Source organism: Protopterus annectens, chromosome 1.part1 (genome assembly GCF_019279795.1).
Source record: "Protopterus annectens isolate FY-2018-M chromosome 1.part1, PAN1.0, whole genome shotgun sequence".
NCBI lineage: Eukaryota > Metazoa > Chordata > Ceratodontiformes > Protopteridae > Protopterus > Protopterus annectens.
In genome coordinates this window covers 209,965,551-209,991,286 of record NC_056726.1, presented here as the reverse complement: position 1 = coordinate 209,991,286, position 25,736 = coordinate 209,965,551, and the positions used below count along the sequence as shown (strand labels likewise).

Here is a 25,736-nt window from a genome sequence, read left to right as displayed (position 1 = left end):
AGACAGAGCCCGAGCGACAGACAGACAGAGCCCGAGAGACAGACAGACAGAGCCCGAGAGACAGACAGAGAGAGACCGACCGACAGAGAGAGACCGACCGACAGAGAGAGACCGACCGACAGAGAGAGACCGACCGACAGAGAGACCGACAGAGAGAGACCGACAGAGAGAGACCGACAGAGAGAGACCGACAGAGAGAGACCGACAGAGAGAGAGACCGACACCGAGAGAGAGACCGACAGAGAGAGACCGACAGAGAGAGACCGACAGAGAGAGACCGACAGAGAGAGACACACGCACACACAAAGTCCCGACGATCCATGTTCAACTACTGACACAGGTGCAGGAAGGACAGGGAAGGGGATGATAGGAGTGAGCAGTCTTTCTTAGCTTGCCCATGCTGGGGGAGAGGGAGGCTGCCTAGAAAGCATTAAGAACTTGTCAAGCTGCACTCTTCAAGTAGTCTACCACCTGCTCTGGAGATAGTGCATATGTTGAAGCAGGCATGCACTTCCCAACAGCAGCCATTAGGGCTCTCAAAAGGCTGTCATGAGGTGATGGGTGTTAGACAACACTATCAAGCAGCAGCAGTGTGATGTTGGACCAGCATCCTCAATTTCCTCAATGACCCCACAGCAGCAGCAGTGTGATGTTGGACCAGCATCCTCAATTTCCTCAATGACCCCAGATGTGGGTTGGGTTGTGTCATACAGAGGTTAAAGCAGGACCAACAGACCCAGGTAAATGAGGAGAGGAGCTGATGGCACCTGATGGTCAGTGGAAGTAAGGAAGCATAACTGGAAGGCCTCCAACATAACCTCAAAGAAGCTCTCATACATAGTAATCCTATTTTCTGGCCAACACAGATCCATTACTTGGGGGGGGGGGGGGCATGTAGTAAAGGAACATTGACACAAAACTACTGCCATCATCAACTTCCACTACAGCTCAGGGATTTACTCTTAACAGGGACTGGGGGTCTCTGCTCTCTGCCACATCACTTATGGATTTAAAGAATGGGAGAATACTACTAAAGCATCTCCGGTAATGCTCCACTACAAGCCTGAATGAAAAAAAAAAGTTATGGAGTCAACATCCACTTGCAAGCTGATGTTCCTAGGGATGTCTGAGCAGCGGTTTGTGCAAGTTTATTTTGATTTTACTTATTTGCTATATGGGCAAGTGGAATATTTCTTTACAGCTGTAACCCAGGTCATAGATCAAAGGTACAGGTAAATATAAAGAAAATTCAAAATATTTCAAAAACATTCAAAGCTTACCAAATGCACGAGATACACATCAAGTACAGAAGGTATCACTTATATAAAATTTTAATTGTGACGTGAATCATGTAGACTGGTTAAATAACATGCTAAGAGCATGCTCAACTCTGCTGCTCATGTTTTAAATGACGTCTACTCATAAACCCCTTACATTCCTTGTGAAGTGTAAACATGCAGTGTCAAGAAGGTGCATCACACCAGAAAGTACAGTTGTGAACACTTACCATAAATGTTGATGTTAGAGTGTATTCATTGTTGCAGACATCACATGTGGGTTATCCCTCCTGTGGTAGCCCTCGACTGGCCCGAATACCAGAGTCAATGTTTTTGTGCGCCGGCTGCCATCGCCTGTAGTCTGACGTCAGGTCGTCAGTGCTGTAAAGCAAGGCAGCCGACGTCATTACATCAGGTTCTTGCCATAATCCATCAGAAGCACAAGGGAAGTGGTCTGGATGGCTAAAAGCCACCTTGGGAAGCTTGTCCTAGGGGAAGATGTTAAAAGGGGGATGGAGGGAGGGGAAACCATGATTGCAATAATGAATACACTCGAACATCTACATTTATGGTAAGTGTACACAACTGTACTATGTTCTTCATGTTTCACTGTTGCAGTTTTCACCTGTGGGAGGATTCCCAAAGCTGAGGAAAAGGGTGGAAGGATAGGTTGAGTCCTAGGTGTGGGACAGGAGGCCCTGCAGAATTGCAGAGGCATCCCTGCCCTAGACTTGAGAAAAGAGAGGTAGGCGGTAATGCTTTGTAAAGGCATGGACAGAGGTCCTGGTGGCCGCTTCCAAGATTTCCCTGGTAGGAACTCCTCTGAGGAAGGAAGTGGAGGTTGCCCTAGTTCAGTGGGTACGGATAGACTTAGGGATGGGTTTCCCATGTTGTATGTAGCAAAAATGGATACAGTAGTGTGAAATCAATTTAGAAATGGTTTGTTTGGAGATGGGCTTCTGCTCTGCCCCTGGGACAAAGCTTACAAGAAGCTGGTCTGTTTTTCTGAATGGCTTAGTACGGTCCAGCTAGTATCTGAGTTGTCTGTGCACGTCTAGTGAGTGTAGAATTCTTTCCTCCTTGTTTTGAGAGTTGGGAAAGAAGGTGGGAAGGTGTATGGCCTGGTTAAGGGTAACATCAGATATCACCTTGGGCATAAAGGAGGGGTTAGCCCTCAGAGACTCTGTCTGCATGGAATATTATGAAGGGCTCGACAGCCATGAGAGCTTGAAGTTCTGACACCCTTCTGGCTGAGGTGATAGTAAGAAGGCAATATTCCAAGAGAGGTATTTCAATTTTGCTGAAGAGGCAGATTCGAAAGGGGGTACGGTTAGTTTTTCTAACACATAATTCAGGTACCAGGCTGGCGTCGGAGGCCTTCTGGGAGGCCTGATATTAGAAGCCCCTCTGAGGAAATGCTTAATCAAAGGATGAGAGAAGAGGGGCGAGTCTGAATCATAATTGGCAGAGATGGCAGAGGCATGGATTTTAATAGAGGAGAAAAACAGGCCACTATTGAGCAATTCTGCTAGGTAATCCAGGATGAGAGAGAGGGAAAGCTGGGAGGTACTGCCCTCTTGATCGTTTCCAGGAGCAGAATCTTTTCCATTTTCCTGCATATGATTTTCTTGTGCTGGGCCTTTTCCTGCATATGATTTTCTTGTGCTGGGCCTTCTGACCTCTGTGATGATGTTCATGTCCTGTCTGCTTAACAGGGACTCCTTGTTAGTTTTTAGTGTAGAAGCCATGCTGAAAGCTTGAGAGTCTGTAGGTCTGGGTGCAGTACCTTCCCTCTCTCCTGGGTCAAGAGGTCCGACATCAGGGGAAGCAGCTTTGGGGGCTGTAAGGTCAGACTGTGTAATAAGGGGCAACAATGCTGTCTGGTCCAATCTGGAGCAATGAGGGTGGCCTTTGGTCTCTACTCTCTTATTTTGATCAGAACCTTGGGAATAGGGGGCAGAGGAGGGTATGCATACACAAAGGGGGAGCTCCAGGGGAAGGTCAAGGCATCCACCTTCCATTCTAGGAGGCGATACTCCCTGGGAAACAACTTGTGCAGTTGGTGGTTGAGGTGTGAGGCAAAGAGGTCCACTTCTGGGGTCCCCCACTCCTGGGTGATTTGCAGAAAGATTTCTCTGTGGAGCTGCCATTCGTGGGGGTCCAGTAAGTTTCTGCTTAGGTGGTCCACCAGTGTGTTGTTGATCCCTGGTAAGTATTGGGCAATTAGGTGTAGCCCCATGGAGGTGGCTGTAAGCCAGAGACTCGTGGCTAACCTCCATAGGAGGCAAGATTGGGTGCCCCTCTACTTGTTGATGTCCCACATTACTGTGGTGCTGTCTGTTTTTATAAAGAGGACCCTGGCCTGAGATGGCGTTGGAAGGAAAAGGAAATCAGAGCCTTCTGGACTGCCATTATCTTTCTGGTTGATGTGCAAGTGAAGTTGCTGGGCATTTCGAAGGCCTTGGGTACACCGGCCTGCAAGGTGAGCACCCCAAGCAATGTCCGAAGCATCGGTGGTGATGGTCTGGCTGGAAGGGCGGAGGATGAAGGGAAGACCCTTGTTCATGGCACAGGCCTCTGCACACCAGAGAAATTCGGCCCTTATACAAGGGATTAGAGGGAGAGTAGTCTCTAGGGACCGAGAATGCTGACACCAAAGGTTCTTTAAGTACCACTGAAGTTTTCTCATGTGAAGCCTGTCGAGAGGGATGAGAAGGATGCAAGATGCCATGTAACTCAGGGCTTGCAGGAACTTCCTCGCAGTGAGGTAACTTCTGGAAGCCAGCTGGATGAAGTAGAGAGGCAGGAAGCCCTGCTTTTCTGGAGATAGGAAGGCCACTTGGGTTGCTGCATCTAGCACAACTCACAGGAAAACAATTTTACTGGTGGGGTTTTGCTTTGATTTTTTTTTTTGCTTTGATGGTGAACCCTAGGGAAGTTAGGAGTGATTTGACAACGAGAAGGTCTTGGAGCAACTTTTCTTTGCACTCTGCCTGAATGAGGCAGTCATCCAGGTAAGAGTAGATTTGTATATTTCTCCGTCTGCACAATGCTATAGCCAGGGCTAAGCATTTGAACTTTCTGGGAGCAGTAGATGAGCCAAACGGCAGTGCAGAGAACTGAAAGTGTTGACAACCTGCTTTGAAGCGCAGGAATCTTCTGCACAATTCCCTGATGAGGATGTGGTGGTAGGCATCTTTTAGGTCTAGTGTCACAAGCCAGGCATTTTGTGTGAGTATGGGCAGGAGCTGCTGTAAGGTTAGAATTTTGAATATGGGGACCACCAAGGAGGTTTTTGGTCTGGATAGATCCAGGATGGGGCGACAAGTGCCCTCTTTTCTTGGAACAAGGAATAGTCTGGAGTAAAAACCTTTTCCTGTTTGATCTGGAAGGACAGGTTCTACTGTCCCCTGGGATATTAGAGTGTGGACCTGTTTCAATGCCTCTGCCCCCTGGTTTGGGGGGAGGTCTTGGTACCCTCTTGGAATAGGGAGTTCACTAAATGAGAATCTGTATCCCTGAGAAATAATTTTTAAGATCCATCGGTCCTTGGTTATAGAGATCCAATTGTTCTTGAAGAGGGTGAGCCTTCCTCCTAGTTTTTGATGAGTGAGCAGGGGGGGAGGGGGAGTCATTGTGAGTGTTTGCCATAAAAGCTTGGCTTAGAACTCCCTGCCTTAGAGATGGAAGTGGTCCATTGTTTGCTTCTTTGCTGGCCCTGGGATAGTGGCTGGATGGCCTGTCCCTGTGGGGCTTACCTTGGCCCTGTCTGCTAGGTGCAGGGAAGGCCCAGTGCTTAGAGGGAAAGCTCCTGCTGAATCTGGGAGGTTGAACTTGAAAGAAATCTTTTAATGTTTGCATAGATGTTGCTTTCTCTTGCATCTTTTTAAGCACCTCTTCTGCTTTTTTCCCCAAACAGGTGTTTCTTATCTAGGGGTGCATCAACAAGTTTAGACTTGACATGATCAGGGAGAAGTTGTTCCTTCAGCCATGCATGCCTTCTAATAACAGATCCTGTTACTGCTGCCTTGCTAGGATGTCATATCCACATTATGACAAATCCAAAAAACAGAAAAACGGACTCCTTGTACCAGCAGGAAAAATCAGAATCCAAAACGTGTTCTTAACGCAGTTTTTATTTTAAAGTGCAAAAGCGTTTTCGCCACGTACCAACGTAGCTTCTTCAGAGAGTTACAAAAACTTTAACCTTTCTACCACTTTTTATATAACGTTAAAAGGAAGTGACATCACTGGAAATGAATAAAATAAAATGAAATAAAATACTTGGAAAGTAAATAAATATTAGAATGAAATGTATGATTCCATAAATTAACAATTTAACTAAACAGTTACTCAATAATTTAAAATCAAAATGTGTGTATTAAATATTTACACCAGTTAAAAACTTGTATGAAATTAGTGTCTATTAAACACTGAGAAAGCACTTTTAACTTTCCCACAAAATAAGGCATTTTATCCACTAACTAATGCTAGTCGACTTTAACCTTTTTATACAAGAGTAAATAACACAACACTTGTGTAAGAAAAATTTATTAAGAAGGTTCAATAATGAACCTTAACAAAAAATAATAACTCTAATAGTTATCAATACAAGGAACTACCTATAAGTAGTGACTACTGGTGGCATACAAAAATTATCTTAAATAACTCCTCATTTTTAAAACTGAAGAGATATTACAATACTCATTGAGACCTGGGTGGCTGAAAGCGTCAGTTCTCAATTGCCACTCAAGTTCACATAACTCTAAAAATAATGGAGTAGGCCCCCCACGTATGTTGTTATTAATCTGGTCAATGGCCATAAATGTGAAAGAGTGGCCTGGATGACAATCAATGTGTTTTGCTAGAGCGTTAGTGTCCTTATTTTTCTTAATGGCATACATATGCTCATAGACTCGATCACAGAGTCTGCGATCGGTCTTTCCAATGTAAAATGAGGCACAACACTCGCAAAAAGCCACATATACTATAGACCTACTTTCACAATTAAGTGGATGTTTTATCATATACTTTTTATCCCTGATTTTATAAGATTGACCAGTTTTCATTTTGTGACACCAAGTACAACAATTACAAGCATACATCCCCAAACGTCTATTAAACCGCTTACTGAATTGTCTCTTTGAAGGAGTTCTTTAAATTAGAATTCCTCTTAAATACAAAGTTTGGGAAAAGGCCTAGTTTTTCTGCAAAACCTGGAGTACTCAGAATATATTGCCAATTTTTTTGAATAATTGGAATAGTCGACCCTGAATTAAAGTTATATGTAATAATGTAACTTATTGCAAAATCACGTCTAACTTCAGGACCTGTGTTGACTTCAATAACTTGAGTATTTAATGTTTGTGACATTGATGAATCAAGCACATCAGATGTCACACCATGGTTTCTTTGCCAAAGAATAGGCTTATAAAAACCGCTAGTTCTCTTAGTTGTAACTTCAAAAATTAGATCATCCACTAACTTTTTAGGATAGTCCCTATTAAGGAACATCTCGCGGAGCAAGTCACATTCATTAAGGAAGTCCAAGTGATTACTGCACATCCTTCCTGCTCTCACCAGTTGGCCTTTCACAATGGATTTCTTTTGTCTGAGAGGGTGAAAACTGGAGAAGTGCAGGAATGAGTTGCAGTATGTTGGCTTCCTAAAAATGCTAGACGTGTAAACATTAAGTCTACTGTCCTTCCTTAGTTTCACATCCAAATAGTCAATTTCAGACTCAGAGAACTTGAACGTAAATTTCAAGAACTCCGTTGTACTAATCAAAAAGTGGACAAACTGATTGGCTTCTGTTGCATTACCATCAAATAGAATGAAGACATCGTCAAGGTATCTCGTATAAAATTTTACAAAACCCAGGTATTCACTTGAAGGGAAAAGGAAATTCTTTTCCCAAAATCCCATGAAGAAGTTTGCAACTGATGCTCCACAGGGAGAGCCCATTGCTACTCCCTGTTTTTGTAAGAAAAACATCTTGTCAAAAAGAAAATAGTTTGATGTAAGTACTATGTCCAAAATCTCAGTTACAAGGTCTATTTCCATTTTTGGCACCCCAAAGTCAGCAAGTAGTAACCCTATCCATTCCAATGCTTCCTGGTGTGGAATGGAAGTGTACAAGTCCACAACGTCAATCGTGAGAAAATTGTACACAGGGTTAAAAGACAAGTTGTTAATGTTAGTCAGAAAATTCCATGAGTCTTTACAGACTCCACAGAGGTTTTTAACATATTTTGCCAAAATACTGTCAACCAATTTAGCACAAGGGTACGTCATGGATGAACGACCATCAACGAGAGCCCTCATGGGAGGGTTTTTAAGATCTTTGTGGACTTTGGGGATGCCAAACATTACTGGGATTTTTGGCATAGTAATATCTATAAAATTATAGGTTTCCAAGTCGATTTTGCCTGCCAAGAATAAGTCACGGAAAAGGCCTCTCATAAAAGTATGACTTTGATGGACTTCGTTAAGCGAGGCTATAGAGTAGGCAGGTGTCATAAGGACCTCTAGCATTTTTTCTATATACTTAGCGTTGTCCATAATGACTAACCCACCTCCCTTATCCGGTTTCATTAATCTGACTGGAGCGAGACATAATTCATTTAGTAAATATAGTTGTTCCTTAGAAGTGTTATGTTTTGTTTGAAAAGCATTCTGATTTAACTTAAATGAATGTCTCAAATCAACTTCACAAACTCTTTCAAAGAGTTGTAAGGTAGGGTGAAGGGGTGGATTAAACACACTGGGTAACTTTAAAGTGTCATGAGGCATTGAATTTTCGTTGTTGAAAAGGAGCTTCAGGTTAAGTTTCCGGACAAAACATTTAAGTTCTATAATTTCTTTTGAAATGTCACCATATTTTCCCGGAACAAAAGTATATCCCAAAGCAAGAAGCTCGACAAGTTTATCAATTTTTACCTCACTAAAATTGTAAATCTTAAAGTCACCTTTTTGGTTCATAATAATATCTGGAACCTCATTTGGTTTATCCCTTTGGAAACCTTCCGTAGTGTAATCTACTTGAAAAACACAATCATTGAAATCAGAAAAACTATCGGTAAGAACCATATTTGGACTAGTAAATACTAGTTCAGATTCGTTTTCCTGTTGTGTTGATTGTGAAAATTGCGTTTGCCTAAAAAACTATTATCTCCATGTGTTCTATTTACTTGGTTATGTTTATTACCTGTGTTTTTAGCCTTAAGACCCTTTATTCTATCAAGCTGCCTTGGTCCTGTTTCTTCAGGACCAAGCATAGTATCATCTGATTGGAATTCATCCAAATCAGTGAAAGCAGTGTCATTAGATTGTCGTTGACTATGGCTAACAGTAGTCACCTTCAAGTCTGAGTATACAAGTTTAGGGTATGCGCTATTGTCAGTGTAAGCCTGCCTGTCTCTCACTAACTTTTTATTTTTGTTCAATTTTAACTTTGCAAGAAAGCCATCAATACTAGACAAGGTGCGATCATAATCGAACCTATATCTTGCAAAGTTCAAATCTGCTTTGATTTCAACATCTAATGAGTTAATTTCATTCAATAGCACATTCACATGTTGGTCATAATGCTTATAATCAATTCCAACAATTGAATACCCTGTTGTTGAAATAATTCTTTCAAATCAGCATAAAAACATGCATCATACAATAAACCTGAAGGGGAAAAGGTACAACGTAAACCCTTCGGTACTAAATTCTCTTGGATACATTGTTTGAAATAGGAAGATTCAAGTTGTAATTTTTTCAACCTGAGTATTTTACTATCAAACACTTTCAATTTGTTAGACAACAGTTCATTATTAGAGTCTGTATTAGAAGCATTGGGGCTTCCTACCCCATTAAACGAGAATTTGAAGTTATCTGTATTAGCCATCCACTCATTAAGCGCAAACGGAGCTTTGAAGTTAACATTCTGTTCTCCCGGTATTACTGCGTTGCTAGATGGATGTGTCCTTTGATTAAGGACGCCGGACTCCATGTTTAAGCGTTCGTCTGCTACAACACTACTAAAAAGCCGCCCATCTGAATTGTTAACATTAGTTCTAACATTGTTAACACCTGGTGTGTTATTAAAAACAAGACATGGAGTAGAAACAGTACCTGTGTTGGGTAGTAAACCCGCACCGGCTGAGTTCCGTTGCTCTAAATTTTGAGCAGACACTTGAAATGGTCGTTGGCTATTAGTAAGTTGAATCGGTTGAGCTGCTGGAATAGAAAAACCAGAGCTCTCAGACACAAAGTTACCGTCTGTCCCTTCACGAACCAAACTCGAAGTAGAGGCTTCAATGCGATTTCCAAGTCTGTTAAAAGCTTCCAGTGAGTCAAATCTTGCATTAAGTAGGTCCAATCTCCTTGAGAGAGAAACCAGTAATGATGAAACGTCAAGAGGTGCTTCATTATTCAATGCTACTGCACCTGAGTCCACAAACATGCGGGGACTGCTGGGACTAACAGGAAAATCCGCTGGCATGCTGACAAACCAAAACACAAGTTGAATAAAACGACAAATCCAAAAAACAGAAAAACGGACTCCTTGTACCAGCAGGAAAAATCAGATGGGCGGCTTTTTAGTAGTGTTGTAGCAGACGAACGCTTAAACATGGAGTCCGGCGTCCTTAATCAAAGGACACATCCATCTAGCAACGCAGTAATACCGGGAGAACAGAATGTTAACTTCAAAGCTCCGTTTGCGCTTAATGAGTGGATGGCTAATACAGATAACTTCAAATTCTCGTTTAATGGGGTAGGAAGCCCCAATGCTTCTAATACAGACTCTAATAATGAACTGTTGTCTAACAAATTGAAAGTGTTTGATAGTAAAATACTCAGGTTGAAAAAATTACAACTTGAATCTTCCTATTTCAAACAATGTATCCAAGAGAATTTAGTACCGAAGGGTTTACGTTGTACCTTTTCCCCTTCAGGTTTATTGTATGATGCATGTTTTTATGCTGATTTGAAAGAATTATTTCAACAACAGGGTATTCAATTGTTGGAATTGATTATAAAACATTATGACCACCATGTGAATGTGCTATTGAATGAAATTAACTCATTAGATGTTGAAATCAAAGCAGATTTGAACTTTGCAAGATACAGGTTCGATTATGATCGCACCTTGTCTAGTATTGATGGCTTTCTTGCAAAGTTAAAATTGAACAAAAATAAAAAGTTAGAGAGACAGGCAGGCTTACACTGACAATAGCGCATACCCTAAACTTGTATACTCAGACTTGAAGGTGACTACTGTTAGCCATAGTCAACGACAATCTAATGACACTGCTATCACTGATTTGGATGAATTCCAATCAGATGATACTATGCTTGGTCCTGAAGAAACAGGACCAAGACGCAGCGATAGAATAAAGGGTCTTAAGGCTAAAAACACAGGTAATAAACATAACCAAGTAAATAGAACACACGGAGATAATAGTTTTTTAGGCAAACGCAATTTTCACAATCAACACAACAGGAAAACGAATCGGAACTAGTATTTATAGTCCAAATATGGTTCTTACCGATAGTTTTTCTGATTTCAATGATTGTGTTTTTCAAGTAGATTACACTACGGAAGGTTTCCAAAGGGATAAACCAAATGAGGTTCCAGATATTATTATGAACCAAAAAGGTGACTAAGATTTACAATTTTAGTGAGGTAAAAATTGATAATAAACTTGTTGAGCTTCTTGCTTTGGGATATACTTTTGTTCCAGGAAAATATGGTGACATTTCAAAAGAAATTATAGAACTTAAATGTTTTGTCCGGAAACTTAACCTGAAGCTCCTTTTCAACAACGAAAATTCAATGCCTCATGACACTTTAAAGTTACCCAGTGTGTTTAATCCACCCCTTCACCCTACCTTACAACTCTGAAAGAGTTTGTGAAGTTGATTTGAGACATTCATTTAAGTTAAATCAGAATGCTTTTCAAACAAAACATAACACTTCTAAGGAACAACTATATTTACTAAATGAATTATGTCTCGCTCCAGTCAGATTAATGAAACCGGATAAGGGAGGTGGGTTAGTCATTATGGACAACGCTAAGTATATAGAAAAAATGCTAGAGGTCCTTATGACACCTGCCTACTCTATAGCCTCGCTTAACGAAGTCCATCAAAGTCATACTTTTATGAGAGGCCTTTTCCGTGACTTATTCTTGGCAGGCAAAATCGACTTGGAAACCTATAATTTTATAGATATTACTATGCCAAAAATCCCAGTAATGTTTGGCATCCCCAAAGTCCACAAAGATCTTAAAAACCCTCCCATGAGGGCTCTCGTTGATGGTCGTTCATCCATGACGCACTTTGTCCTAAATTGGTTGACAGTATTTTGGCAAAATATGTTAAAAACCTCTGTGGAGTCTGTAAAGACTCATGGAATTTTCTGACTAACATTAACAACTTGTCTTTTAACCCTGTGTACAATTTTCTCACGATTGACGTCGTGGACTTGTACACTTCCATTCCACACCAGGAAGCATTGGAATGGATAGGGTTACTACTTGCTGACTTTGGGGTGCCAAAAATGGAAATAGACCTTGTAACTGAGATTTTGGACATAGTACTTACATCAAACTATTTTCTTTTTGACAAGTTTTTCTTACAAAAACAGGGAGTAGCAATGGGCTCTCCCTGTGGAGCATCAGTTGCAAACTTCTTCATGGGATTTTGGGAAAAGAATTTCCTTTTCCCTTCAAGTGAATACCTGGGTTTTGTAAAATTTTATACGAGATACCTTGACGATGTCTTCATTCTATTTGATGGTAATGCAACAGAAGCCAATCAGTTTGTCCACTTTTTGAATAGTACAACGGAGTTCTTGAAATTTACGTTCAAGTTCTCTGAGTCTGAAATTGACTATTTGGATGTGAAACTAAGGAAGGGCAGTAGACTTAATGTTTACACGTCTAGCATTTTTAGGAAGCCAACATACTGCAACTCATTCCTGCACTTCTCCAGTTTTCACCCTCTCAGACAAAAGAAATCCATTGTGAAAGGCCAACTGGTGAGAGCAGGAAGGATGTGCAGTAATCACTTGGACTTCCTTAATGAATGTGACTTGCTCATGAGATGTTCCTTAATAGGGACTATCCTAAAAAGTTAGTGGATGATCTAATTTTTGAAGTTACAACTAAGAGAACTAGCGGTTTTTATAAGCCTATTCTTTGGCAAAGAAACCATGGTGTGACATCTGATGTGCTTGATTCATCAATGTCACAAACATTAAATACTCAAGTTATTGAAGTCAACACAGGTCCTGAAGTTAGACGTGATTTTGCAATAAGTTACATTATTACATATAACTTTAATTCAGGGTCGACTATTCCAATTATTCAAAAAAATTGGCAATATATTCTGAGTACTCCAGGTTTTGCAGAAAAACTAGGCCTTTTCCCAAACTTTGTATTTAAGAGGAATTCTAATTTAAAAGAACTCCTTCAAAGAGACAATTCCAGTAAACGGTTTAATAGACGTTTGGGGATGTATGCTTGTAATTGTTGTACTTGGTGTCACAAAATGAAAACTGGTCAATCTTATAAAATCAGGGATAAAAAGTATATGATAAAACATCCACTTAATTGTGAAAGTAGGTCTATAGTATATGTGGCTTTTTGCGAGTGTTGTGCCTCATTTTACATTGGAAAGACCGATCGCAGACTACGCGATCGAGTCTATGAGCATATGTATGCCATTAAGAAAAATAAGGACACTAACGCTCTAGCAAAACACATTGATTGTCATCCAGGCCACTCTTTCACATTTATGGCCATTGACCAGATTAATAACAATATAATGGGGGCCTACTCCATTATTTTTAGAGTTATGTGAACTTGAGTGGCAATTGAGAACTGACGCTTTCAGCCACCCAGGTCTCAATGAGTATTGTAATATCTCTTCAGTTTTAAAAATGAGGAGTTATTTAAGATAATTTTTGTATGCCACCCGAGTAGTGACTACTTATAGGTAGTTCCTTGTATTGATAACTATTAGAGTTATTTTTTGTTGTTAAGGTTCATTATTGAACCTTCTTAATAAATTTTACTTACGCAAGTGTTGTGTTATTTACTCTTGTATAAAAAGGTTAAAGTCGACTAGCATTAGTTAGTGGATAAAATGCCTTATTTTGTGGGAAAGTTAAAAGTGCTTTCTCAGTGTTTAATAGACACTAATTTCATACAAGTTTTTAACTGGTGTAAATATTTAATACACACATTTTGATTTTAAATTATTGAGTAACTGTCTAGTTAAATTGTTAATTTATGGAATCATACATTTCATTCTAATATTTATTTACTTTCCAAGTATTTTATTTCATTTTATTTTATTCATTTCCAGTGATGTCACTTCCTTTTAACGTTATATAAAAAGTGGTAGAAAGGTTAAAGTTTTTGTAACTCTCTGAAGAAGCTACGTTGGTACGTGGCGAAAACGCTTTTGCACTTTAAAATAAAAACTGCGTTAAGAACACGTTTTGGATTCTGATTTTTCCTGCTGGTACAAGGAGTCCGTTTTTCTGTTTTTTGGATTTGTCGTTTTATTCAACTTGTGTTTTGGTATATCCACATTATGAGTGTTTGGCCACTTGACAAGCAGAGTGTAGTAATCCTGCCAGCTCTTTTGAGTTGGCATTGTCAGAAGAGGTAGCAATCTTCCGTTTTAATTGTTCCAAAGTGTGTCGTTGATATTTTAACATCTGGAACTGACAATTGAGTGCTCTGATAGCCAAGTTTGCAGAGGTGTATACTTTCTTACCCTATCTGTCCAGAGCTCTGGAGTCTTTGTCAGAAGGAAGAGGATTCCTGGCAGAACTAGTCTTAGCTCCTTTGGGTCCCTGTGTAAAGACCTCAGCGTCTGCAGCAGGATTCCTGTACAGGTATTTGTTAGAATCCGGTACTCTGTAGTACTGGTCAGGTTTAGTTGGAGCAGGAGGCAGAGCATTAGAAGCTAGGCTGGATTCATGGAAGACATCGTCCACCACTTCCAAAATAGGTAGGATGGCCAGGGATCTATGCTGAGACAAGTCCAGAAACTCTAAGTCGTTTCTTTGACTGTGGGAAATCTTGAGATTCCCACTGAAAATGTTCCCTGAGGGAGTGAAGGGTTTCCCCAAAGAAGAGGTCCTCTGGAGGGGAGGCAGAAGGGATGAATTCCTCTGCATCTGAATGCTCAAACAGTTAAGGGGTACTGTTCCTTTTCAAAAGCAGAATAATCAGATTCCTCAGACTCTTGGTCTGTCAATTTCAGGAGAAGGATGCCTTTTCCTTTTTGGAGTACCTCGGATAAGTGAGAGGAGACCCTCCGCCATTTTAAGCATTTGAGCTTTGGGTGGGGGAACAGTAACAAGATGTTGGCTAGAAGCAGATTTCCTAGGACTGGCCTGGCTTCTAGGCCTGAGAGAACCTTTTGGTCTCTGAGAAGCGGTAGTCAGACACAAATATGTCGTTTTTTGCCTAGAATCGGTAGTGCAAAAGGCCTCCTTGGAAGCCTGTGCCTGCATCGTGGCTCTGGACCCAACCGAGGAAGAGACAGCTAAAGGCTCGGAAGACGAAGTAGACTTCTGCGGCATTCCGGACTCCGAAAGGGTCTCAGCAGAGGCCTGTGTAGAAAGCGAGTCTGGCATCAGGGCCTGTGAAAGCACCTCACTGAATTCCGGAGAATTGACTACTTGCTTAGCGGTAGTGTCATTGGAAGGCTTAGCCTTGTGTGGCCTGCCTCTATCTTTACTTTTTTGCAGAATGTTGACAGATTGTTGGCTGATGGATGGATGCCATATCGGAATTCAAAGATGGAACATGAAAGTAATTGCCTACAAAGAGCTGTACGGTGAATGGTTCTCGCATTAAAAAGGGCACAGACCTGGCAACGAGGAACGTCGTAGTCTGGGCCTAAACAAGTGATGTAAGAATGAAAGTCTCTGTGTGGGATCTGCTTTCCCCAGGTGACAGAATTGTAACTTTATTGGATTTCTGTTAGAGCAAGAAAAAAGGGTCCCCAACAGGGTACTTGGCTTTAGACGTTTTCTGCTGAAATTCAACTTCTAGTAGAGACTGAATGGCACTCATGCAAACTGCTTCTGCTATGGGCTCCACAGCAAGAAAGACTGGGGTAATGACATCGGCTGCCTTGTTTTATAGCACTGAGATCTGATGTTAGACTATAGGCGATGGCAGCCGGTGCACAAAAACACTGATTCTGGTATTCGGGCATACCCAAAGAAATAAACTTATGGGTTTTCAAGTAATGCACTTGTGGTATACTTGTGTAGATTTCCTTTGAAAATTAAGCAAAACAGAAAGAGCAACTGAACGGAAAGGGAAGTGATGCAAGCCACTGGCTGTTCATCTCTGCTTTAAGGTTTGTAATTCTAGACTGCTGGTGTGGCATATGAATGCTTTTATGCCAGTGACAATCATGGATTCCAATGACTAAAATCATTTAAAAGATGTTCTTAAAGTTAGTTTAGAATTTAAAATGAAGTTTATTGGCTTAGTCTGCTATTTGAGAAAAGCAACAGAACAAACAGTCCTGCACAATGCTGAGATACATACCTCAGATGACATGCAAGTACTGTTTATGGAGACTTCTACTTCCGAATGTCCAGTTTCTAGCAATGGGCGCCTTGCATACTGCCTCCGATGTTTCTCATCCACTCGAGTGAGGTACCATGTCCCTGGAAACAGTGTATCCACTGGACTCTTAGGTATGTACCCAGCTTAAAAAGTAAAAATAAAACAAACTATCATGAATCTGAAGTTATGCAGCATTTCATCACATAATGAGGCTTGTCCACCTCAAATTCCGCACTCTAGAAAATACTGTATGAAAAGTATGAAAAGCTGGAAGTGCATATACTGTCTTTCAGTGCGTCCCCAGCCTCAAGCAACTCACCTCTCAAAATGACGAGATAAAATATTCAGGAGCTACGTTTGTCATAAAATAAGCTTTGATCTAAACTTTTGAGCAACAATCAGGTATAACAGAATACAAAGTGCTGCACGCAGCTATCCAACACTGCAAAAAGAACCAACAGCTGAGAGAGTTAATTGTATACATGTGCGTTGAGGTTAAATGCAACTATTAGACCCTTCCGTAGTGCTCTTGCACATGGTAGCTCCTTAGCCACAGACACTTCACCGCTTATTTCCACACGCTCATCTTCAGGCATGCAAACAGAACTGTAAAGGATACCTCAACCATCCAGCTCAGAAAATATAGAACACCCTGTACTTCAAACCTTCCCTGCACACTCAACTCATCAGCCAAAGCTGTGGGATTCTGGGTTCTCCTCTGTGAGGGTAGGAATTACTGAACATTATCTGAATCGGTGTCTAAACATTGATCCTTTTGAGGTGGAACCAGAGAAGATTTCCCTTAGTTTATCATAGGAAAAAATGGGAATTGTGGGAACAATATATGCAGAGCAGGAACGAGGTTTAAGAAGCAGGATTTGAATGAGTCATATAATGCTTAACTGACAATGACTGGATGGGTTTATAAGTGATGTATAATGTTTACTACAGTTGTATCACTGGTGTCCGATGTAAATGGTTTGCAACTAAAGTGATATCATTTTGTATGCTTTCCATTTATATAAATGTATGATTGCTTTTGTCATATGTGTAAATTTAATAAAGATTTTTGGAAAAAAATTAAAATTTCCCTTAGTTTATGGTCATTCACCACAGAATGCAGCCGTGCAAGTGTTCACTGCATGGGCATTTCCAGGGAGTCTTTGACTGGGGCTATTAACAACCAGTTGTCCAAGTAATGGAAAGTACAGTTTTGTACCTACCATAAATGTAGATGTCCGATAGGCATGCATCTGCAGTCCTTACAAATGGGTTGTCCTGTTATCAGGCAGCCCTTCGGTCGGCCGGATTCCAAAGTCTGGGTCTGGCCTCGGCTGATGTCGCACTTCACCCGACGTCATAGCTGCAGTTATTCGGGTATAAAGGGATCAGCAGACGCCATCTTCCTCAGTGTTTCTTGCCCCAGATGCCAGGTGCCCTCTAGGAAGGCTAAATTTGGATAATTGCAAAAGTTTCCAAATAAGAGAGAGCAAATAAAAATAAACATGTATATACATATATACAAACAAATACACCATAATAGATTCCCCCAGCTAGCTAGAAGATGGGTAAATACCCTAGGAGTACCTCAGAGGGGAAGGAGGGAGGGTAATCCTGACTGCAGATGCATGCCTATCGGACATCTACATTTATGGTAGGTACAAAACTGTACTATGTCCTTCAAGGATGCATCTGCAGTCCTTACAAATGGGTAGAATACCATAGCTAAACTGGGGGAGGAGGAGTAATAAGATTATGGTAGTTAAGATCCCTTGCAAAACAGCAGTGGCAAAACCTGCTCGGGATCTGGAGTATAAGGGTAAATTATAATGCTTGGCAAATGTATGCATGGAGCTCCAAGTAGCAGCCTCTAAAATGTCTTTGGTAGCCACTCCTCGTAAAAAAGCTGTGGTAGTGGCTGTAGCCCTTGTAGAGTGAGGTCTGATGTTTTCTGGAGTTTTCTTCCCATGGTAGGAGTAACAAAATCTAATGCAATTTCCTATCCACTTAGAGATTGTCTGTTTTGAAATTGCTTTTCCTTCCATTCCTGTTGCATATGCTACCAGTAGCTGGTCAGTTTTTCTATTGCTCTTGGTCCTGTCCAGGTAGTAACGTAATTGTCTATGTACATCCAAGGTATGCAACAGTCTTTCTCCCCTGTTCTGTGGGCTGGGGAAGAATGTAGGCAGGTGGATAGCCTGGTTTAAAGATACTCTGGAGACCACCTTTGGCATAAAAGTAGGATTAGTTCTCATGGACACTATCTTGATGGAAGATCAGGAAGGGCTGTACTGCCATTAATGCCTGTAGTTCAGAAACCCTTCTTGCTGAAGTGATTGCAAGCAGGAAAGCAGTTTTCCATGATAAGTACTGTAATTCTGCTGTTGCTGCTGGCTCGAAAGGAGGGAGTGTCAACTTTTCTAGCACAAAGTTCAAGTCCCATGCTGGCAATGGTGGCTTCCTAGGTGGTTTTACATTTTTAATTACTCTCAGAAACTGCCTGAGCAGAGGGTGTGAGAAGACTGGAGGATCCAAGTTGTATTCTGCTGAAATAGCTGATGCATGAATCTTAATGGAAGAATAGGACAGGCCATTGTGGAAGAGCTCTGCCAAGTATTCCAGGATGTTAGCTATGTTTACCAGTGACACATTTTCTCCTTTTGCAGTACTCCAAATGAGATATCTTTTCCATTTTGCTGAATAATTTTTTCTTGTTGAGGGCCTGCGAGCCTCCAAGATAATGTCTTTAACCCTCTGAGATAAAGCTGGGTTATTTGGTCTTATGCAATGTTCCAGGCAGCCAGCTGCAGTGTTTTCAGGTTTGGATGCAGGGTTTTGAAGTTGTTCTGTGTTAACAGTAAGGGAACTAGGGGCAGAGGCCATATTTGTTCCCGAGACATACTCCTCAGTAATGGGTACCAATGTTGCCTTGGCCAGTCTGGAGCTATCAGGATGATCCTTGGACGGTCTTCTTTGATCTTCAATAGCACCTTGTGCATCAAAGGAAGAGGTGGGAATGCATATGCTGTCAGGTTTTTCCAACTGAAAGATAGGGAGTCCACTTTCCAAGCAAGTGGGTGGTACGTCCTCGTGCAGAATTTTTTCAGTTGGTGATTGTGTGGGGATGCAAATAAATTTCTGGTAGTCCCCATTTCCCTGTAATGGTTTTGAAGATGTCCGGATGCAGCATCCATTCGTGGGCATCCGTGGTAGTTCTGCTTAGGATGTCTGCGAGTATATTTTCTTTTCCTGGCACAAAAATTGCTTGTAACTGAATGTTGAAGCTCAGGGCCACATTTCAGAGGTCCATTGCCATCCGGCATAGAGGGTATGAATGTGTGCCTCCCTGTTTGTTGATGTACCACATAACTGTGGTGTTGTTAGTCCTTATCAACAGTTGACCCTGTCGAAGAAATGGTCTGAATGTCTGAATTGCCAGTTTTACTGCCAGCATTTCCTTTTGATTTATGTGTAGGTGCAGCTGGTCTTGAGTCCATAAGCCTTGTATGCACTTGTCCAGCATGTGCGCCCCCCAACCGAGGTCTGAGGCGTCCGTTGTGATGGTCTGGCTTGGTTGAGTGCTGTGGAAGGGCAGTCCTTTGTTTGATTGACAGGCCTGAGCCCACCATTGGAATTATTGCTTCAGGCATGGAATTATTGGAATTTGGGTTTCTAGGCTGTGCTTGTGCTGAGACCATAAATTCCTTAGGTACCACTGTAACTTTCTCGTATGTAGTCTGGCATGTGGAATCAATATTATGCAGGATGCCATGTAACCCAGGGCTTGCAGGACTTTTCTTGCTGTTAGCTGGTTCTGCTTTGTTAATGCCATGAAGTAGAGAGGGAGTTGCTCCTGTTTTTCTACTGTTAGGAATGCCATTTGTTTTGATGTGTCCAGCTCTGCACCCAAGAAGGTTATCCTTTGGGATGGTATCAGCCTTGACTTTTTCATATTGACTGTGTATCCCAGGGCTTGCAGTAGATGAATGACCCTTTTCAAGTCTTTTGTTAAATTTGTTTTTGTTGTCCGCTTGTAACAGGCAGTTGTCCAGGTAAGGGTAGATTTGAATTCCCTGAAGCTTGCAATGAACAATTACTGATGCCAGGCATTTCGTGAATACTCTGGGCGCAGTAGATAAGCCAAAGGGCAATGCTGAGAATTGATAATGCTCTGATCCTGCAAGAAATCTGAGGTATCTTCTGCAATTTGGTCGTATGGGGACGTGCAGTTATGCCTCCTTGAGATCTAGAGTTACCAGCCAAGACTCCTTGCCCAGCATGGGAAGAAGTTGCTGTAGGGTCAGCATTTTGAATTTTGGAACAATGAGGTATGTGTTTAAAGCGGACAGGTCGAGAATAGGTCTTCATTGGTTTTCTTTTCTTGGTACCAGGAAGAGTCTGGAGTAAAATCCTTGCCCTTGTTCCATAGATGGTACCTTTTCTACAGCTCTCATCCTTAGTAAGTGAGTTATCTGTTTTAGAGCTTCTGTCTTCTGATTTGGAGGTAGGTTTGGCATTCCTCTCTTCCTTGGTAGAGTATGGAAGTGAAACCTGTAACCTTGGTCTATTGTCTGTAAAATCCATTTGTCTCCTGTGATGTAATGCCAGTTTACTGAAAATAAGGCTAGCTTCCCGCCTAAGGGTGCTTCTAGTTGTTCCCTGGTAGGCGGTGCCAGAGCCAAGTCACTGTGATTGTCCTGTGGAAGTGGTGGTGGCTGGATCTGTGGCTGTACCTCGCTGGTTGTTAGCCTGCCACTGACGTCCCCCGTAGGCACCTCTGGATTGACCCCTGCCTCTTGAGCGCCTATTCCTGCCTCTCTGAGCTCTGGAGGTGTCTGGAAAGGACCAATTCTTGGAAGGCCAGTTCCTGCTAAACCTTGGAGGCTGGACCTGCAAGAAATCCTTGACTGTCTGGACAGATTTTGCTTTCTCTTCCACCTTCTTCAGCACCTGCTGTGCAGGGGAGCCAAAACAGATTGAGCTTATCCATGGGAGCATCTAGGAGCTTTGATTTAACATGGTCTGGTAAGGACTGCTCTTTTAACCATGCATGTCTTCTGATCACTGTACCAGTCATGGCTGATCTAAAGGAAGCCTCCAGTGCATCATAGCCGCATTTTAAAGAATGATTACTGACCTGCTGAATGTTATGTACCATTTCCTGAACAGATTTTTTGTCTAATGGTTCATCCAAGGACAGTTTTTTAGTTAACTGGTCTAACAAATTCCTGATACTGAATCATGTGGAATTGACAGTTCAAGGCCCTAGCTGAAAGAGTAGCAGAAGTGTAAACTTTTTTACCCCATCTCTCTAAGGCCCTAGATTCCCTTTCAGAGGGGAGGGGGTTTTTGGCAGAGGTAGCTGCTACAGCCTTGGGTCCCTGGGAGATAGTTTCGGGATCTGCAAAAGGGGCCTTATACAAATGATAATGTGTGTCCGGAACCCTGTAGTACCTATCGGGCTTAGCAGGGGCCGGAGGAAGAGAATCGGGAGCAGTACAAACATCATTAAATGCATCATCCACCACAGTAAGTACTGGAGGAATGGCTAAAGGCCTATGCTGTGGCAAATGCAAAAAGGTTCTAAGCCTTTTCCTAGAGTCTGAAAAATCCTGGCCCTGCCATTGAAATTGTTCCCTCATAGCATGCAAGGTTTCCCCAAAGGAAAATTCCTCAGGCGGAGAGGCAGAAGGAATGGACTCTTCAGCATCAGAGTCTTCGTAAGGAGAAAAAGGGCCCTCTGGAGGGTTAGAGTTATCTGATTCATCAGAGGAGTCATCTGAAGAAACTGGCTCAGGGAGCTCTACTCTAGGCCTCTTCTCTGGAGGTGGGTGAGAGGCCCTGTCTGGGAGTGGTTGGGATCCCCGGATCAAAGAAATGAGATCCTCTGCTAGACTAAGCATTTGTGAACTAGAGCTAGGCCTGTGAGAGGGGGTCTTAGCAGGCACAGTTTTGGCAGATTTTGCTGCTTTAGCCCTGGCAAAGGCCTTAATCGACATGGATGCAGGTGGCCTAGCAGCTCCATGTGCAGGGGTAGAAGTATCCAAAGGGATAGTATCAGATAAATCCTGAGAACCTGCAAGAGCGGGTGGGATTTCAGTAGCAGATTCAACCATGCTGGATGAGGCCTCGGTAGGAGGTAAGCTTTCGGCCGAAGGAAGAACCGTGGACTCGGTTTCAGCCGAAACCGAGACACTCGCAGTTGGCTTAACCGTGGTTTCGGCCGAAACCGCGGACCGCGAGTGTCGGTCCTTTTCCTTGCGCTTTAGAAATTTGCGTAGTCGGAGGATCCGACGGCATAATGTAAGCAAAAGCGGAGCCGAAAAACTCCTCAGCAAATTCCGACCGACGTCTAAGCGTCCGTCGGTTGAAAGAAGCACAGGCTAGACAAGCTGCTACGTCGTGGTCTGGGCCTAAACAAGGTAAGCAGTAAGAGTGGAAATCTTTATGAGGTATTTGTTTCCCACAAGTTAAACAGTTATTCACTTTTTCTGACATCGGCTGAGGCAAGAAAGAGTCCCCAACGGGGTACTTAGCTTTTTAGAAGTCTTTGGTAGTAGTAATCTCTGGTTCTGACCGACCGGCACTTGCGAACAGCTTCTGCTTCGGGCGCCACGCGGCAAGAAAGACTGAGGAAGATGGCGTCGGCTGATCCCTTTATACCCGAATAACTGCAGCTATGACGTCGGGTGAAGTGCGACATCAGCCGAGGCCAGACCCAGACTTTGGAATCCGGCCGACCGAAGGGCTGCCTGAAGACAGGACAACCCATTTGTAAGGACTGCAGATGCATCCTTGAAGGACATCACAGAGAGTCTTATGCAAGGAATCTGCTACCACAGACACCTAGGTAAGGGCAGCCTCAAATGGCAGCAATGACCATACACAGCAAACTGAAGGAGTCTCCCGTGTGGTCATCAAATACCAATGTGACAAAATACATCATTTAATTTATTTAGTTTGTTGACTGGGTTAACTCTACTGGGAAATTACTATTTTCAGAGGGTCCTGGTGAGAAAAGCTCCTATGAACATAAAGGTCATTAAGATAAATTACACTTGGCTCTTAATATATGCTGACTACAGACTGCTGCTTAAAGTAGTATACAAGTCATATAGTTAGCACTATTCAAAGCTCTGAAAACATTAAGTGAAACTTTACATCTTGTGATATGTCCTGCAGATAAAGAAGGGGGTATTGTCCTGATGGATAAGCAGCATTACTTGAGTAAAATGAATGGGATGTTGCAAGATGATGACACATATATGCATTACATAAATATCAAGCTGAAGACTTGATTAAAAAGGTTGACTTATGTGTATGATCTTCGGGTCTGGACTGATATCGTTAGACATATATGAATACTTTTTCAATGAACATCCGATTATTCCAATTCTTTACGGTTTACCCAAGATACAAAAGAACTTGAGAGATCTATCCATGTACCCAACTGCTTCTAGCCGTGGGTAGGTGGCAGAGTTGCTCTCTATTTGTTGAGATGATGATTCAACCTATATTAGATGGTATTCAGAGCGTTTTGAAGAATACAAAAGTTCTTTATACCAGGCATCTACATCATGTAAAGATCTTGAAATGAATAGACTGCTTTGTTACCCTTGACCTAGTCTTACTTTTCACTGTTATACCCAATGATTTGGGCATTGATAATGTTAGAACTTCTCTCATGCTGCAGTGATCTTTCCCTTAATAAGGTGATGCTAGTATGCATGTTGCTTGATCTTAGAAAATAATGTATTTATTTCTGAGATACAGTTTTACTTGCAACGTATAGGAATGGCAGTGGGTACAGTGTGTGCCAGTTCGTATGCAAATCTCATATTGGCATAATGGGAGCACAACTATATATGACAATACTTTTGTTCAGAACATCAGCTACTACAGACATTTCATCAAGGTCTTTCTTGTTTGGAAGGGTACTCCTAAGAGCCTGATTTCCTTTGCAAATTATTTGAACGCTACAACTACCTTCCTGCATTTTACTTTGAACTTCTTGAAACAGTCTATAGATTTTGCAGACGTTACAGTTAGTAAAGATGCTCTGGGGAATGTTGCTACAAAGATTTATAAGAAATCTTGCAAGAAAAATATCTTACACAAAGCTAGCATGCACCCTAGGCATGTAGCCACAAATGTAGTTAAAGGTCAACTGCTGAGGACAATGAGGCTCCATAACGTTCACGAGACAGCCTTAGAGGCAATGGGTATTGTTTCCAGGGATTTTGCTCGAGGATATACCCATGATAAGTGCACAGAACTGCAGATTAACATTGCTCACTGAAGGATCCAACAGACTTCCAAATTATATAGAAATGCCCTTTTCTGGTTTTATCAGGTACAAAAAATAATCTGCAAATAATGCTACATTTCTTGATTACCAGCCACTGATCTTAGGTACTGAAGTACTCTTGATAACATGGACAGCTGCACGGCTTACAAATAGGACATGGTAAGTATGCCACAATTGGACAACTGAAATTTGAGGTTACAAGTGAAATCTGAGGTTACAGTCAGGGTGCTCCGTAGGGCCCTATCCAGGGCATATACATGTTTAGATAGATTAATTTTTTTCAACAGAAGTGTTCTGGAATCTGTACGCAGATGACTTGAAAATGGGTAAACTGATTACATGTGTTAACACAGTGCAGCCTGAAAAGAACTTTACTAAATTGACCATTTGGGTACAGGACAATTACTATGCTGATAATTACTTCAAAAACTAAGGACGAGTCTTGGGAGACAAACTGAAAGGTGAATATTTATCACAGCACACAGTGATTGAAACTGTAGATTCATTTAAAGACCTGGGTATACGAGTAGATCCAGCTTTGAATTTTTCTAATCATATCAACCAATTGGTTAATGATATTTATATAATTATAGGTTATATAAAGATTTATCAAGTCTAAGGAATCAAAAATGATGAAGTCTTTGTTTGTTAGTTACACTAGACCCAAAGTATGGAACAATATGAAAACCTTGTAAGAAAACAAGCATGAATAAACTGAAAAAAGTACAGAGGGAATATACCGGGGCGTCTGTGGATGTGAAATTTTAAGTTATCATGAAAGACTAAAATATCTGAACTTGTACAATGTTTCATATAGATATTTTAGAGGAGACCATATTCAGGTATATAGGACATTTAGAGACAAAAACCTCTGTGAATGTTTGGGGTTATCAAAAAGTAGTAGAGAATCGGACAACACAAGAGTGAGACATGTATTAATTGGTTCTCTTACAGGAGTAGCTGATGCATGGAATAGACTTCCAAATTACATTAGAGTACCAGTTTAGATATTTTTCCCAACAGCTTGGACACTTATTATGGGAACAACTGTTTTTATATACTGGCAGGCCAGAAGGGCATTAATGTCCATTCTTGAAATGTGTATATGTATGCATGTAGGTACTATACCACTTATATCCTTGAATTTTTAAGTCTCCTATATTCTTTGTAAGTGGTTCTAAATATATATATTTTATTTAAGTTTGATGACCGGGGAAGTCCACTGGGCCAAGAAGAGTCCGTTTTCAGTGGAGGCCAGGAGAGAAAAGCTCCACAATAAATGCAAGTTACATTTCACGTTACAAAAGGACATAGTTCATACAGCTAATTAAACATTTACAGATAAGCACCATGATATTTGCAACTGGCTTGTCACAATGTTACAAAAATGAAAACATAATTCAATACAGAAATTTCAACATTTACATAAAGTGAATATTTTTGTTATAAACACAACTGTAGGTTTAACATTTCAAAATATATAGCTACTAGCCATTAGAAGGTTAGGAAAATATGCATGGAGAGGGTAATAGTATATTTGAGATTGGAGAGTAT

At 41.5% G+C, this 25,736-nt stretch overlaps 1 protein-coding gene across 4 annotated transcripts in view; it reads right to left on the bottom strand.

Moving 5' to 3' along the window:
• The window catches only part of LOC122804314 (hydroxymethylglutaryl-CoA synthase, cytoplasmic-like), a 270,709-nt gene that overhangs the window by 37,173 nt on the left and 207,800 nt on the right, over window positions 1–25,736 (bottom strand). For all 4 annotated transcript variants that reach the window (XM_044074109.1, XM_044074124.1, XM_044074114.1 and 1 more), the window contains exon 9: window positions 15,854–16,017. In XM_044074109.1, coding sequence (XP_043930044.1) covers window positions 15,854–16,017 — 164 coding nt within the window. The remainder of the gene's footprint in view (window positions 1–15,853; window positions 16,018–25,736) is intronic.